The sequence below is a fragment of the Dendropsophus ebraccatus genome, chromosome 7, assembly GCF_027789765.1.
Source record: "Dendropsophus ebraccatus isolate aDenEbr1 chromosome 7, aDenEbr1.pat, whole genome shotgun sequence".
Taxonomy (NCBI): domain Eukaryota; kingdom Metazoa; phylum Chordata; class Amphibia; order Anura; family Hylidae; genus Dendropsophus; species Dendropsophus ebraccatus.
This window is the reverse complement of record NC_091460.1, coordinates 13,683,006-13,699,531: the sequence shown is the minus strand read 5'-3', so window position 1 is coordinate 13,699,531 and position 16,526 is coordinate 13,683,006. Positions and strand designations below refer to the sequence as shown.

At 43.4% G+C, this 16,526-nt stretch overlaps 1 protein-coding gene across 1 annotated transcript; it reads left to right on the top strand.

Annotated features, from left to right (window-relative positions):
- Positions 1-2,180: 2,180 nt before the first annotated feature.
- LOC138796449 (vomeronasal type-2 receptor 26-like) lies at positions 2,181-15,731 on the top strand. Its single transcript, XM_069976053.1, has 3 exons — positions 2,181-2,456; positions 7,813-7,939; positions 14,824-15,731. The coding sequence occupies exons 1-3, from the start codon at positions 2,181-2,183 to the stop codon at positions 15,729-15,731; spliced, it is 1,311 nt and encodes a 436-aa protein (XP_069832154.1).
- Positions 15,732-16,526: the final 795 nt, after the last annotated feature.

Genomic DNA, 16,526 nt, shown 5'->3' with positions numbered 1-16,526 from the left:
GCTTTGATTTGTTTTCTGTAGGAGCTCCCTTATAGTGCTTACGCCCAATTCATGCGGAATTCTCGTATATAAGCTCTCCACGTCCACTGTACATAGTATTGCTGTAGGGGGACAAGTGAGGTCCTCGAGGGCAAGAAGGAATTCATTAGTGTCTTTTAGTATCGCTGGTGCGGTTTTTAATATTGGGCGTAAGAGCCAATCCAAGTATTTTGACAAGGGCTCGGTTAATGAATTTACGGCTGAGACGATGGGTCGTCCTGGGGGTGGTATAATGCCTTTGTGGATTTTTGGTATATGATACCATACCGGCTTCCTGGGGTATTGCGGGATTAATTTTTCTGCTCTCCTTTTTGATAATAACCCTTTTTCCACTTGTTTTCTTAATAATGATTTTAGACGGGAACACGTCCTGTCCATAGGGTTTTCCCTCAGTGCCCGGTAGGTTCGTACATCCCCTAATTGTTTCAGAGCTTCTGTTTTGTAGTCTTCCTTATTTAGGATGACTATATTCCCCCCCTTATCCGCTTTTTTTATTATTAAATTTTCTTGCGATTTTAGCCATCTAAGAGCATTAGATTCGGCTTGCGTTAAATTTGCGGGTGATTTGGGGTAAACTAATGCCTTGACGTCTAGTACCCTTTTTCTGAAAAGATCCACACTACTCCCACTGGGTATAGGAGGTGTAAATGTGGACTTTAGGCCCCCTGTGAATTCCGATTCGCCCTTCTGTCCATCTTCATTTATATCATTTGTGCCCTCCAGTTCCATAAGTGCGGAAAGGCAATCTCTGTCTTCACTGGTATGTGCACCTGCAAGAAAGAAACCTAGATCACCCACACTTGTTGGGAGATCTCCTTCAGGTCTTTGTTCACATTGCGTTTGCGTTTTAATTGTTGCAAAATGTTTTTTGAGTTGTAATTTCCGTGTTGCCTTGAAAATGTCTATTTCGAACTGTACTTCATCGAATTGTTCCACGATACAAAAATTTAAACCCTTATTCAGGAGAGATAAAACATTACTGTCCATTTCTGTGTCTGACAAATTTATTACTAACTTCGGATCGCTGTTTCCTTTTGGCTCGACATCCCCTAATCCCTCCAGGTTACTGATTTTCTTTTCACGCTGTCTGTTCCTCTTTTGGGAACTGCGCCCTCGTCTTGTCTTTTTTCTAAAGGGACTGTTTTTTCTTTTTTAGATTCAGAGGTACCTGTCCGGTCCGTGTCTCCCGATTTTCCTGGTAAGTTAGAGTGTTTATACGATGTTTTTTGTTTGTTGTTTCCTTTAGATTTTTCTGCCTCTTCCGTTGATGATGACTCTGATTCTGTTGTCCAAAAATCTGAGGATTTTTTGTAACCACTGGTGCGTTTTTTTGGTGTGAATGGTCGTTTAGAATTGAATCTTTTTTTGTATGGCTGTTTTTTAACATAGGCTTTTCCTTCCTCGTAGTCTTGTTTGTCCCTAATGAATTTATCTTTTTTTATCTCCTTTATTTCATCCTGAAGCTTTGATAGTTTGAACTCTAGTTTTTTACAAAATTCTGAATACTCTTGTTCTGTTGATTTTTTCCGTAGTTCAATTTTTGCTTTACATAAATCTCCAGTGATTGTTTCATATTCAACTTCATTGCGTTTTAGAACTAGTTGCAGCAAATTCATGGCATGTTTTTGGTGTAATTCAATCCATTGTTGTTCAAAAATCTTGTCTTCATGGAACTGTGAGATTTCCTTAAATTGCCTTAGTCCTCTAGGGGCACGTTCACATTGAATATAAGAGCGCAGTGAGTTTATTGTCCAAAAGGTCCTAAGTTCCCTGTCTGCTAGCCCATGTATTTTGTATTGTAAACTTTTTTTACTTAAGACTTGAATAGAGTCCTTTTCATCGCATTGCATAAAAAATGTGCTGGCGTTTTCCCGTCCTGCATTGTATGCATGATCCACCTCTCCTTCTGTTAGATTGTTTGTATCCATGTTTTCCATTATTCAGTTTGTATAATCTTTAATTTTAGTAATAATGTGTGCAGGTAATAGCTCCAATGTGCTCAAGACCCAAAAAGAAAAGAAACATGCAATATCAGTCTATAAGGTACAGCGGTCTGGCACTATCAGATTTAGGTGGTTTATAACATGGTAGCAGTTTTAGGGAGGTGTAGATAATTTAAGGTGGTGCTCACTCAGGAAAAAATGGCTGACACCATACGTAAAGCTATTCATAAAAACTGGGATTTAATCAAAGCAGATCCAATCCTGGCAGATGTACTGCAAGAGAAACCAGTTGTCGCGTTCAGACGATGCGGCAACCTGAAAGATGCTCTGGTGAGGAGTGAGTACAAAGAAAACAGAACACCCAACTGGCTGGAAAGAACCACACCACAGGGTAACTTTAAGTGTGGAAACTGTACCTGGTGCGGGTATTTCCTTCCTGGGAAGAACGTCAGCATCGGGGGCATAGACTACACAGTTAGGGAAATGATTTGCTGCAAGACATCCCATGTAGTATATGCTGTCACATGTAAGTGTGGAGCCTTCTACATTGGGAAAACCATCCGTCCCGTAAATAAAAGGTTTAGTGAACATATAAGATCTATAAGGACCGGGAAAGGATCACCACGACTAATACAACATGTAAGGGACAAGCATGCAGGTGACCACAAATGTTTAAAATTCCTAGGACTAAGACGACTCCGTCCTGCGAGCCACGTTGATATAAATAAAAAACTGTTGCAGGAAGAGGCGAAAATCATTTTGGCAACGAATGCCCAAGGTCCGATTGGACTTAATGATAAAATTGAACTAAGTATGTTCTTATAGATGAACAAAAGCCCATAGCGACAAGGATCTCGCATTAGTATAAAAGAATGGACTTAGGTCTGATTGCTATTGCTTTTAACACTGAATTTTAACACTTATTTTTTCCGAGACGTCTAGGCTGGAGTGCGCATGCCCAGAACAGGGTTAAAACCCTAGGTCATCTGAACCCAGCCAGCATCCGTAGAAGCACGGCGTGACGTGCGAAACAGCTGTCATGGACTAATCAATCAGCTGTAGCTTGGCGTCCCGATCCACTGCAGCATGAAGGAATACATGTTTTTAAAGAAGATTAAATAAAGATTATTTCATTTTAACGGTGAGTGCCCTCAAATTATTCTCTATTTTTGGATTCATACAATTTTTTCCTGAGTGAGCACCACCTTAAATTATCTACACCTCCCTAAAACTGCTACCATGTTATAAACCACCTAAATCTGATAGTGCCAGACCGCTGTACCTTATAGACTGATGTAGAGTACGAAAATACCCCACATGTGGACATAAAGCGCCATGCGGGTGCAGGGCAAGCCTCCGAAGGAAAGGAGCGCCGTTTGGTTTTTGGAGGCTGGATTTGGCTGAAATGGATTTCGAGGGCCATGTTGCATTTAAAAGGCCCCTGTGTTGCCAAGACAGTTGAACTCCCCCACAAGTGACCCCATTATGGAAACTACACCCCTTAGGGAATGTAACAAGGGGTGTAGTGAGCATATGGACCCCACTGGTGACGGGCACAAATGTGGAACAATGTGGCATGAAAATGAAATATTACATTTTTTACACTATAATGTTGGTTTAGCCTTAAATTTTTCATTTTCACAACAAAATGTGTAGAGCAATTTCCCCCAAGTCCGTAAATACCCCACATGTGGACATAAGGCGCCATGTGGGTGCAGGACAAGCCTCTGAAGGGAAGGAGCGCCATTTGGATTTTGGAGGCTGGATTTGGCCAGAATGGATGATGAACGCCATGTCGCATTTACAGAGCCCTCGTGCTGCCAAGACAGTTAAAACCCCCACAAGTGACCCCATTCTGGAAACTACACCCCTCAAGGAATCTAACAAGGGGTGCAGTGAGGATATGGACCCCTTGATGACGGGCACATTTGTGCCGTGAAAGTGAAAAAATGAAATTTTTCACTTTCACGTCACATTGTTTCACATTTGTGGCCGTCACCAGTAGGGTCCATATGCTCACTGCACCTCTTGTTAGATTCCTTGAGGGGTGTAGTTTCCAGAATGGGGTCACTTGTGGGGGGTTTCCAGTGTCTTGGCAGCATGAGGGCTCTGTAAATGCGACATGGCCCATGAAATCCATTCCAGTGAAATCCAGCTTCCAAAAGCCAATTGGCGCTCCTTCCCTTTGGAGGCTCGTCCTGCGCCCGCTTGGCACTTTATGTCCACATGTGGGGTATTTCCGTACTCAGAAGAAACTGCACTATACGATTGGTGGTTATTTTTTCTTTTATCCCCTTGTAAAAAATGAAAAATTGAAGGCTAGAACAACATTTTAGTGTAAAAAATTGAATTTTTCCTTTTTTCCACCACATTGTTCTGAAAATCTGTGAAGCACCTGTGGGGTCCTGATGCTCACCGCACCCCTTGTTACATTCCTTGAGGGGTGTAGTTTTCTAAATGGTGTCCCTTTAGGGGTGTTTTTTATGTTTTGGCACCCCAGAGCCTCTGCCAACCTGAAGTGGTACAGTCAGAAATGACCAAATATAACGGAGCCATTGAAATTCACTAGGCGCTCCTTTATATCTGAGACTTGTGGTTGCGTCAAATAGCGCAATAGGGCCACATATGGGGTATTTCTATAAACTGCAGAAACGGGGCAATAATTATTGGGGTGCATTTCTCTGGTAATAGGTTTATAATTATGAATTACAATACAATAAAATCTCTGCACAGAAAATTAAGATTTTCAAATTTCTTACACACTTAGCTTTTATTTCTGTGACTCCTCTAAAGGGTTAAAAAAACTTTCTGGATGTGTTTTTGCAGAGTTTTGGGGGGTGCAGTTTCTGAAATGGGGTGCTTTGTGGGGCTTTCTAACATACAGTCCCCTCAAATACACTTGTTCACTATGTACACTATGTTCACACTACGTATATTTGAGGCTGTATAGCAACCAAAACAAGGAATGGATTGAAAACACAAAAAAGGCTCTGTTCACATAATGTTATAATTGAGTGGATGGCCGCCATATAATGGCAAATATGTGCTGTTATTTTAAAACAACGGCTGTTGTATTGAAATAATGGAAGTTATTTACCGTTATATGGCGGCCATCCACTCAATTTCACCATTGTGTGAACAGAGCCTTTCTGTGTTTTCAATCCACTCCTGGTTTTGGTTGCTATGAGGACCTGACTTGTGGACCAAATACTGCCTGAAATATACATAGTGTGAACCCAGCCTTAGTGAACCTGAACAAGTCCCTAAAAATATCTGATTTTGAAATTTTACTGAAAATTTGTAAAGTTGCTGCTAATGTTTTAAGCTTCCTATTGTCTAAAAAAAAAAAAAAAAAATGAAAGCTAGTTTAATAAATGCCGCCAACATAAAGTAGGGCTAAAAAAGTGGAAAGGGCGCCATAGGGTGATAACGTAAACAACAGATTGTAGGTCGAACAAGCGGATAATAAAACTGCTCACCTGATGGTGTTGTGCTAAGAACACAACACCTGTATGCACTATCAGTGAAGAGAGAGGTAGTAGCCGTAGCAGCCAGGCTCCAAGGGTAGATGCCGAGATCCCAAGCCAGGAGATCAGGGAATGGAGAATGGTAGATGAAGTGTCGGATCCTCGGGGTAGGCGGGGACCACAGGAGCCAGAATGACGGCGCTTCACGGCTTCAGGTTTAATGAAGTAAAATGATGAATTTTAATGGTCTCATAAACAACGCGTTTCGAGGCATAAATTGCCCCTTTGTCAAGTAGGAGAGACATGTCACAAAGGAAGCATAGCACTTGAGGTTGAGTTTTTTGGCTATCTGCCCTAACCTAGCCACTGTCTTGAATCCTGGAGTGATTATCAGGATGAAAGAAGTTGCGGCCCAACACGAATAGACTTTTGTCCCACTTTGTCTACCACAGCCTCGCCATGAGGTGCTCTAGTTGGACATAGCTAGAAATTCAGGTGTGCTGGAAAGGGTAAAGTATTCATACACATTTTAATTCAGTATAGTAGCCTAGAGATGGGTCCTGGCCTCCACACCAGGGCCTGGTCAAATCTCTTCAGGGCAAAATCTCTTGCTCAACATTCTGACGTGAACCCACTGATAAAAGACACCCAACCGACTCCAACACCAATATATATACTACCTCAGGGGGAATCTATTTGGGCATTGAAACTAAGAACACCCTCTAGGATAGGCTGGGGACTTATGAGGTACCTGACTCAGGGATTGGTGGAACACAGAATCTCATAAAGGGGCATGAAATACATACAATAAATACAATTATCAGTTTACTCTTTAGCAGTTTCTCCTTCAGCCATGCAATATAACACAGAAGCTACAGTGACACCTGGTGGGAGCACTGAACACTAGAGCCGTCAGTCTCAGAGCCTATACACATACAGTACCAACCTATATTTGCATAAATATAAGCAGTGGACACCCACTCTGGGACACCATACCGTAGTTTGTGATAAAGTGAAGATGAACCACAAGAATAACAAAACGACAAGAAAACTTTACTGGAACAGTTCTTAAAGTGACAGTACAGGATAACTTTAGGAACAAGTATAATGGCCAATCCCTTGTACTGAAGATAGTTTTGAATAGGAACACTTAAGTTGCAATGTCTACTAGGTAGGTTTTAGGTAGAAGACTTGAACAGAAGGTAGGGGGATACAAAGGAACCTGTCTAGGCAGTGCAGAACTCTGTCATAGTGACCCTAATACTTGACTCTTGATGAAAGAAACCTGTACTCACGGTTTAGAGAATTCCGCTCTTGCTGGAAGAGATCACAGAGTGCCAGATCCAGAAACACGGGCCCCGAGCTTGAACAATTTGAGATTACCCAAACAAATCGAGAAAATATCAGAATTGTCTTAGTTGCTACCTTACCAACCACTGGTGATAGTCCTGGTCAGCTGAAGGACTTCCTGAGAAAAACTTGTAGAATGTGGTCACCTGAGATGTAGACAGATTGCAGACCCCTTAACGATAGTTGACCCTCTTTAGGGTTTTAGGGGGCCATAGTTCTGCTGAAAGGAATTAGTAAAGATCAACAATTTGTAGCATCCACCCCACACTGCTACAGCTACTGCTACTAAGCTACTATAAACACCACCAATAACTCAAAATACACAACAGGGCAACTAAGGAGCGGCTCTGTAAAAAGCATTTCCAGTCCCTGGAGTAGCCTAGCCCGTCTCCACACCAGAACCAAATAGAAAATATTTGGAGGGACGTTGCCCAGCGACAGCCCCGAAACCTGAAAGATCTGGAGAAGATGTGTATGGAGGAGGGGGCACAATCCCTGCTGCAGTGTCTGCAAACCTGGTCAAGAATTCCCGGGATCGTCCGACCTCAGTAACTGCAAACAAAGGTTCCTGGACCAAATATTAACACCAGTTTTCTATTGTATCAAATCCTTATTTTATGTAATAAATTGCAGAATAATTATTTATAAATCATATAATGTGAATGAATCAGAGAAGACGTCACCTGTGAGATAATGAATATAAGTCACTGTTTTATATTCTAGTCTGTATGAACATCTGTATATATACACACAGATTGAAAGAAATAAGAATATTACATATATAAATATATATATATATATATGGTGGCAGCGGAAAAAAGTTTCATAGAGGACGTTATCTAACCTAGGCTGGCCCTGACCAGGACACTGCATATGTACATAGGAAACCCATATTCATATGATAGACCCTTCCTCCAGGCTGTAACCCTAGGTCCCCTATTACTTTCATCATATTTAGGTATTTTAGTGATTACTTTCTGTCATCCTGTAAAGGTTCTTGTGTTTTCCTTCAGGTCCCAGTATCCCGCTGCTCAGACCATTGTTTACCTGGAAGTAGGAAAATGGCGAGGCCAACATCCATCCATACCTGCTGCTATGACTGCGTCCCGTGTTCAGAAGGAGAGATGTCCAATAAGACCGGTAGTAGTATTGTCTTACCAGCGGAGGGGTAGCTAGCTTTCATTAGGGTCCCACCCCTCCGATTTATCCTTTAAACTAAGGAAAGCTCCTCTTAGCATCCCATACTGCATGATCTGAATATAATACTGCCACACACTGACCCCTGTGTATACCGCCAAACATCATACCTGCTAAATACAATACTGCCATGACTGCACTCTTCTGGGGAAGATTGTGTTCCCTTTCTCAGGATTGATGTGGGTCCCAGTGGTCAGACCCTTGTGGTTATCTTCTTATCCCCTATCCTATAGGCCTACAAGCTGACACAGGGATACCCCTTGGGAGTGTGCAGCAGGTGCCAGGGCGCAGTCACCCAGGGGTGCAGATATAGGAAGCCCTCCTCGGGCACTTGTCATGGTGATCAGGAGTGGTACCAGCTATGACCACCCTTGGATACACTGGCTCGGCAGCTCCATGTGCTAGGAGTTGGGTAGAGTAGTGAGTGCTGGACGTTGTGCAGGTGTCATGCGGGAGAGATGAGGGGTCACTGGTAAGAGTTCACCATCAAATAGTTTACTGAATCTGTTGAAGGAAAGTTCAAAACATCACAGTCTCTGAATACAATAGACACAGTTCAGAGTAGTGATAACATGAGGAGGAAAATACCTGTAGTGTTCTCTCTCTCTCACACACACACACACATATATATATATATATATATATATATATATATATATATATAATCCACAAATGAGGACACAGCTGGGATGCTGGTAGATAAGTCTTTATATGATATCTCAACACTGACAAGAATACTGATAAGGACTTGAACAGTCTTTGAAAACAATAGTTGCTTGAAATATACTGAAATACACTTGTAGAGCTTGTAGTTAGTTGAAATAGACTTTAAGTTGTACAACAAAGGTGATTTGGGATCCTGCAAGCTACAGACTGGGACCTATTCAGACACAGTGGTTCAGCTGGAAATGTGAGAGAAAGTTCCTGAATCCACAGGAAAAGACATCCGACTATGCTACCTAGTGGGCACGGAATGACTCACGATCAGGTATTACAGGCCCATCTGGTGGGTAGAGCTAGGTGTCTGGGAGACCCTCTAGGGGCATGCTAGCAACTTGCAGTTGAGACTCGGCATAGGCACTTAGCTAGACTATTGACTAGTAGGATACCCCAATGCTCTTGCATATCCTTCAGAGGTAACAGAAGAAGAGAACAGTTCCCCAGCAAGAATAGGTTAGTGCTGTAGCCGGACATGGCTGGGATCTCTTTAGACAGAAGAAATAACATTAGTCCCGCACAAGGCTCCTAGTGGCAGGCCAGGGCCAGGATGAAAATTGCAAATTGTTACATGTGGACTGTAATCCACATGGTTATCACAGTCACACATACACCACACTCACTAGACAGATATAGCATGCATAAACACATAGGGGGACATGTATTAACTGGCGTACAGGGCTTTTTTGGCGGAAATTGCCGATTTGCGCATTATTTTATTTGCAAATTGCTGATTTGCAAATAAAATCGTCACTTTCCGCCGGGTACGCCGGGGGGCGGGGAGGGATATGTGAAGGGGGCGGAACGGAGGGCACGGACTCAGAGTCCGCGCGTTTCACCATCTGTTCCGCCAAAAGATATGCCGAAAACCTACTCCAGTCCTCAGCTGGCGTAGGTTTTCGGCCGTGCGCACCGGCTCGCACGGAATTTATGTAGAGGCAGTCCGCCTCTACATAAATCCCTGTAGCGTCAGAGATGTGGGGACATTTATAAGTCCGGCGTAAAAAATGCCGGACTTAATAGGGAGAAAGTTATCCAATTTTGTGCTATGGACACCTAAACCGTTGTTTCATTACATAAAGTCTGATAAATCTCCCCCATAGAGTCATACAGACAACACACACAGAGGTGACCAGCCTGTTACCTGTGGCCGGCAGTGCTGTGCAATGTACCAGTATGTCACCTCTGGTGGATGTAGTACAGCACCAGTACAAGAAGACTGAGGTACAGGCCATTCCTACTCACACCAGCAGTGCACGCCACATGTAGCTTACACATCTACAGCAACAAAACAGAACAAATGGAGATCACTAATATGTGACCTATAAGACATCTACAACAGAGATAGAGGCCTATTACAATGGGACTTACTGGCATATGGTGCAGTTGAAGGGGAATGTAGGAAATGGACAATAAAAGAAGTGTTATTCCATCTGTGCAGACAGCAATGCAGGGCACTTATGAGTTAATCCTCACGCTCCCCTCCTCATGAAGTCAGACTTAGGGCCACATGTATCATCCGTCGAACGGATGATTTTCGGCGGAAAGTGCCAATTTGCGTATTTTTTTATTCGCAAATGGCCGATTTGCGAATAAAATATTCGCAAATCGGCACTTTCCGCCGAGTATGCCAGGAGGGCGGAAAGGGGGCGTGTAGTGGGCGGACTCAGAGTCCGCGCGATTTACCATCCGTTCCGCCCAAATGTACGCAAAAAACCTACTCCAGTCCTCAGCTGGCGTAGGTTTTCGGCGGTGCGCACCGGCGCGCACAGGATTTATGTAGAGGCAGTCCGCCTCTACATAAATCGCCGGAGCTGCGGGGGCATTTATAAGCCCGGCGTAAAAAACGCCGGACTTAATAAATGCCACCCTTAGGGTATAAACCCTCACACCGTATACACAGCGTATTTACTGCTGCGATACGCAGCAAATACGCAGCAAATACGCAGCAGATTAGATGTAAATAACTGAACACGGCATCAAATCTTCACCATCAAACTGCTGCGTATTTGCTGCGTATACGGTGTGTGGGTTTGTACCCTTAAGCCCCTATTCCACGGGCCGACAGTGAGGAGCAAACGAACACTGTCAGCGCTTGTTTGCTCCTCGTTCCCTCTCGCTGCAGTCGCTATTATACGCGGCGGAAGCGAGCGGGTGAGTGCGGGAGGGGCCGCGGAGAGCTGCAGGGGCGCTGCGGAAGTGTGGGGGGGGGGGCTGCCCAGAAGATCGATAAATCATCCGGACAGCCCATAGAGGATAATGGTGGTAGACATGTTTTCTATGTTCCTCAAGTCAGTACAATTACAACAATATTTAACTTGTATAAATTTTATGTTATTTGACGGCTTTTAAAAAATTTAAAAACAACTAAATGTGTTTAAAATCGCTCTATTCCCATCCTTATAGCGCTTTTATTGTTTAGTTTATGGGGTTGTGTGTGCTTTCTATAATTTGTTCTTTCTTTCGGTACTTTGATTGGGCATATGCGATTTTTAATCACTTTTTATTAAATTTTTCTTGGATTTGATGTAAACAAAAATGCAAGTTTTTGCGATAACGCCATTTACCATGCGAGATCATTAATGCGATAATTTAATCGTTCGGGCGATTACACACGCGGTGATACCAAATTTGTAAAAAATTTTTATTATTTTTTTATTTATTTATTAAATGGGAAAAGGGGGGTGATTTAAACTTTTATTAGGGGAGGGGGTTATTTATTAATAAAAACACTTTATTTTATTTTCACATACAGTAATTAGAAGCCCCCTGGGGGACTCCTATATACACAGCACTTCTATATACACAGCTACATGGATTGCCGAGCCGGGATCAGATGGATTGCCGAGTCCCGGCCGGCACCGGTAGCTGATTATAATAGGTCCATTTCTGGCGGTAGCTCGGGGCCCTGAGCTCCAGGGGGGGCCCTTGGCATCCTAAAAGACTTATACTTTCAGTGGTGTATTGTCTCCTGGTTACAGTTATGCCATGATTTGCAAAAAAAAAAATGGTGCTTTTTTACCACAATTTTGCACAAATCAGGGCATTGTGAAATTATATATTCTGTACTATGATCACCAGGCCAGTGCTGCCATAGTTACATTGGGGGTGAGGGGGCCCAGGCTTGGTGAACAGCCACGGGCCTATGGTAAAGTTAATCCGCCCCTGGACAGCTCAGTACAAGTGATCTCCCCTCTGTGATCGCATCGTGGAGGAAAGATCCCCCACTAGACACCAGGGAGAGGGGGCAAATACACTATTCAAATGCAGCTGTCAGCTTTGACAGCTGCATCTGAATATTTAATTAGCCGGCCACGGTCCCTGGCTGCACATAGCAACTGGGGACCGCGGGCTGCAGAGAGGGCTCATGCCGGGAACCCTCTCTGATCCCCCTTTACAGCTGCATGACGGGTATACCGTCAACCATATAACTGTATACCTGTCATGCGTCTTTAAGGGGTTAAAGAGCTTTTCTGAATTACTGAACATAATACAGTCTGTTATTGTTATAAAATAAAGAAAATATGGTATGTCCTGTGCTGCTGCTCCGCTCCTCCCCGCCACCTGTTTCCTTCCCTGCAGACATGATGTGCCTGTATACCATGTAGTCAATCACTGGCCTCAGCAGTAGATGCCCTGAAGCCAGTGATTGGGCAAGTAATCTCTGTGCTGTGGCCCGGGGCACTGGATGCTGGTGTTGCACCAGTCAGTGGGCTCTGGTATTTTGGGGGCAACTTGTCACGATGGGCAGCAGTGGTAATATCCACCCCCAACACACGGGCACTGGTCCTTTGGTAGGACTAGTGTGCGGTGCAGGTGCTGCGTAAGTGATGACAGAGTCCCAGTCCTTTACCAGTAGTTGAACTTTACTTGAAACAGCTTCAGTGCTATACAAAAGAGAAGAACAATACTGCTCACAGGTGCTAGTGCAACAAATATATAACACAATACTCTTTAGACAGACTCTTGTAGTAGGACTTGGTAGAAGAAAAGTTGTATGAAAGTGTAGTGTAGGGACCGGATAGGAGCCCTTGCCTAATAAGTATACAGTACTCTGCCGGGATGTGTGCTGAAAGTTTAGAATCTTGAAGAACTCCTCATACTCATATTCAGATATATTCTGGATATCTGACCATCTTCTGCCTACACTGTCTAGGACACCACCTTGTGTGGTAGTACGAGTCCCCTCTGTCTCTGGGTGGAGCTAACTAGTGATGGTTTCCCACATAGTAGAGTGTAGCAATCAGTAAAGTACATTAGCTTAGTGCACTTTTGCTTTACTGGGGATCAGTCCCTCTTCCTTTCCTTTGGGGGTGACTGTCCTGACTTGAAGACCCTCAGCGTAGACAAGGGTTGTCCTGTTTTCCGGTTACCCCACCTCTAGTGTTCAGCAATGCATACTGACTGGCTGTCTCAGCATACAGGTCCCTGTTAAGGCTCTGGCCTAAGCCAGGCCGGCTTAGTTACTGCAGCAGGAAGTTGTGTCCTGTGTCTATCTCACACTAACTAAAAGACTCCCTCCTGAAAGGAAATCCTTATCATAAAGGATCATGTGACAGGAAGTGTAGGTGAGAGAGTGTAAAGAGGTAGATCGAGTATAAACACTGTTAAGTTTAACTTACAAGGACATAGCTTAACCTTTCCCATAGACTACAGCTGTGCAGAAGGGGAGTGAGACACCTAGTGGCTGGAGAGGAAATCACAGCTTATAGTACTTGAAACTGAAAATTGTGAATTGCATTCTGATTATAAACTAAAAAAAAAAACAATGGTCCCATTATTTTTTTCTTTTCAGATTTACTGAACAGTTAGGCCCAAAACGGGTTAAGTGAGGATTCTGTGTATCCCTACTCACCCCTTGGAGGCCGGACTGAGGGGGAAGTAATCACATTTACCCCCCTTGACCTCGGCTCTTCTGTCTTCTGTGGACCTGGCAAACAGTGCTTGATGTGCCAGCTCTGCTTCTCCAGTGTCCGCTCAGCCAATCAGCAGCTAAGGTGGGAAACTGCTGCAGCCCCTGACTGGCTGTGAGAGTTGCTGCTGTGTGCGGCTCCTGCTAAAGATAGAAGACTCAGGAGGGTAAGTATGATTGATTAACCCCCCTCCCCCAATAGAAAGCAAACTGCCCCTGCTCCAGTCCTTAACCAAGCAGTTCGCAAACGGGGTGAGACAAACTTTTCAAAGGTTTGCTCATCTGTACTTTTAAGCAATCAGAATTATTAGTTTTGTTCGATCTGAGTCTGAGTGTTTAGATTTTGACCAATTGTAAGAATGAGCTGGGTTGAAATCAGTGCAGTGCTCTCCCGACTCTGTGTCCCGTGATAACACAGAAAGTCTAAGAGGCACGTTTTTTCACACAGAGCCTGGAGTGGACCAGGCAGCAGCACGTCCCTCTCCCCATTCTATTGTTCGGTCATGGTCTGAGCACTTAGACCCTGACTGATAAAAACCTGACTGATAAAAATGTTTTAACATGTCAAAAGTTTTTTTTTTCTGATGACAGTGACCCTATGAAGCTTATTGGCTGCTCTGCTGCATTTCAACAAAATTTATTAAGAAGCCGTACGCTGGACCCAAACACAGACTCCTGCGGTGGGCCCGGTTACACTCATCACTACTTTAGACCTTTTCATTAAATGACTGTTATGTCTATGAAGCCTTTTGTGTGTTCTGATACCTTGGGGTTATAGTGTGTTACAGAGAGTCATGAGACATTAGATTTATCCTGACCTGATAATTTACCAATAGTTATGGTGAGGGCATGTTATATTACTTGTTATTGAAGCCAGCACTGCATGTATACAAGAAAAAGAGGGGATAGATAGATAGATAGATAGATAGATAGATAGATAGATAGATAGATAGATAGATAGATAGATAGATAGATAGATAGATAGATAGGAGATAGATAGGAGATAGATAGATAGATAGATAGATAGATAGATAGATAGATAGATAGATAGGAGATAGATAGGAGATAGATAGATAGGAGATAGATAGATAGATAGATAGATAGATAGATAGATAGATAGATAGGAGATAGATAGATAGATAGATAGATAGATAGATAGATAGATAGTATAATAATATGTTATGAATTATTCCTGCAGATTCTGAGAACTGTATGAAATGTTCAAGTGATGAATGGCCGAATGAGAAGAGAGACGGATGTCTGCCCAAAGTCCTGGACTTCATCTCTTACCACAATGACACAATGGCTTCTGTATTCTCCGGTGTCTCGCTCTTCGGATGTCTTGTGACCGGCTCCATATTGAGAATATTTATCTCCTACCGGGACACTCCTATTGTTAGAGCTAATAACCGGAACCTGAGTTATCTCCTCCTGGTCTCCATCATCCTCAGCTTCCTCTCTGTCTTCTTGTTTCTTGGTCGTCCCAGTGATGTCACTTGTAGATTACGTGAAACCAGTTTTGGAGTTTTCTTCTCAGTTGCCGTCTCTTCACTTCTCGCCAAGACTGTGATGGTTTGTGTTGCTTTTAAGTCCACCAAGCCTGGAAGCCCCTGGAGGAAATGGCTGAGTGTGAAGCTGCCCTATACCATAGTGTTGTTGTGTTCATCCATTCAGGTTGTTATCTGTGTTATCTGGTTGTCTATATCTCCACCATTCCAGGACCTGGACACTCACTCTTATCCTGGGAAGATCCTCATTCAGTGTAATGAAGGGTCAGATATCTGGTTCTTCTCCATGTTGGGTTATCTGTGGTTCCTGGCAGCGGTGAGCTTTGTTCTGGCTTTCATGGTGAGGACATTACCGGACACTTTCAATGAGGCCAAGTACATCACCTTCAGCATGCTGGTGTTCTGCAGTGTCTGGATCGCCATGATCCCGGCGTATCTGACCACCAGAGGCAAGAACATGGTGGCTGTGGAGGTCTTTGCAGTGATGGCGTCCAGTGCTGGACTGTTAGGATGTGTGTTTATCCCCAAATGTTTTATCATTTTATTTAGATCAGAAATGAACAAAAAAACTGACCTGCTGGGGAAGAGGAAGAAATAACTAAGAAATATTACCCTACCACCACCAAAAAAACACTACAACCCCCGGCAAAGGTTATGGAATCATTCGCTTAGAGGTTTACATTTAGCGTTTTCTCCTTGGTGGACCTGTTGTATCATATATTCCCAGCAACCATCTGTGGACCACTACAGAAATGATTGTGTTACTGTTGAGAATAAAATAAAGTCATTTGTTCAGGTTTAAAAATTCTGTCTTATTTACAAGAGGAGTCCCCCTTACAAGCCTCATTATTCACCATTGACTTATTCATTCCCATCTCTACTCCAGTACTTCTTATATTCTTATCACCTACCAAAACTTTGAATGGGTACTGTCACTTTAAAGCGACTCTGTACCCACAATCTGTCCCTCCCAAACCTCTTGTACCTTCAGATAGCTGCTTTTAATCCAAGATCTGTCCTGGGGTCCGTTCGGCAGATGATGTGTCAGGATGGGGCAGGTAGGGATAAGACACGACAGTGAGCCATGCTGCTGAACCCACCGCTGTGCCTGTATACTAGAAAACCCCCCCCCCCCTTATTTACCCCATTTTGAAATCTTCACCCCTTCAAGTATTCAAATTTACAGCCGGTTTTTTAACCCTTTGGGGATTTCACAGGAATAACTGCAAATAAGAGTGAAAGTTAAAATAAGCATTTTCTTTGCAGAGATTCCAATTGTAATCCTATGTATTTTTTACCACACCAATTACCGTTACCGATCTACCAATGCCGGTGATTGTCAGTGCTGGACCCTTTGGGGGTCCATTGGCAGTTACACTAAACTGTCAGCTAT

Excerpts from the sequence above, each read along its gene's own strand:
- LOC138796449 (XM_069976053.1), top strand. The coding sequence starts at position 2,181 with ATGGCTGACACCATACGTAAAGCTATTCATAAAAACTGGGATTTAATC. Across the intron at positions 2,457-7,812 it reads TCGGGGGCATAGACTACACA|GTCCCAGTATCCCGCTGCTC; the intron begins GTTAGGGAAATG and ends GTTTTCCTTCAG. Across the intron at positions 7,940-14,823 it reads AGAGATGTCCAATAAGACCG|ATTCTGAGAACTGTATGAAA; the intron begins GTAGTAGTATTG and ends TTATTCCTGCAG.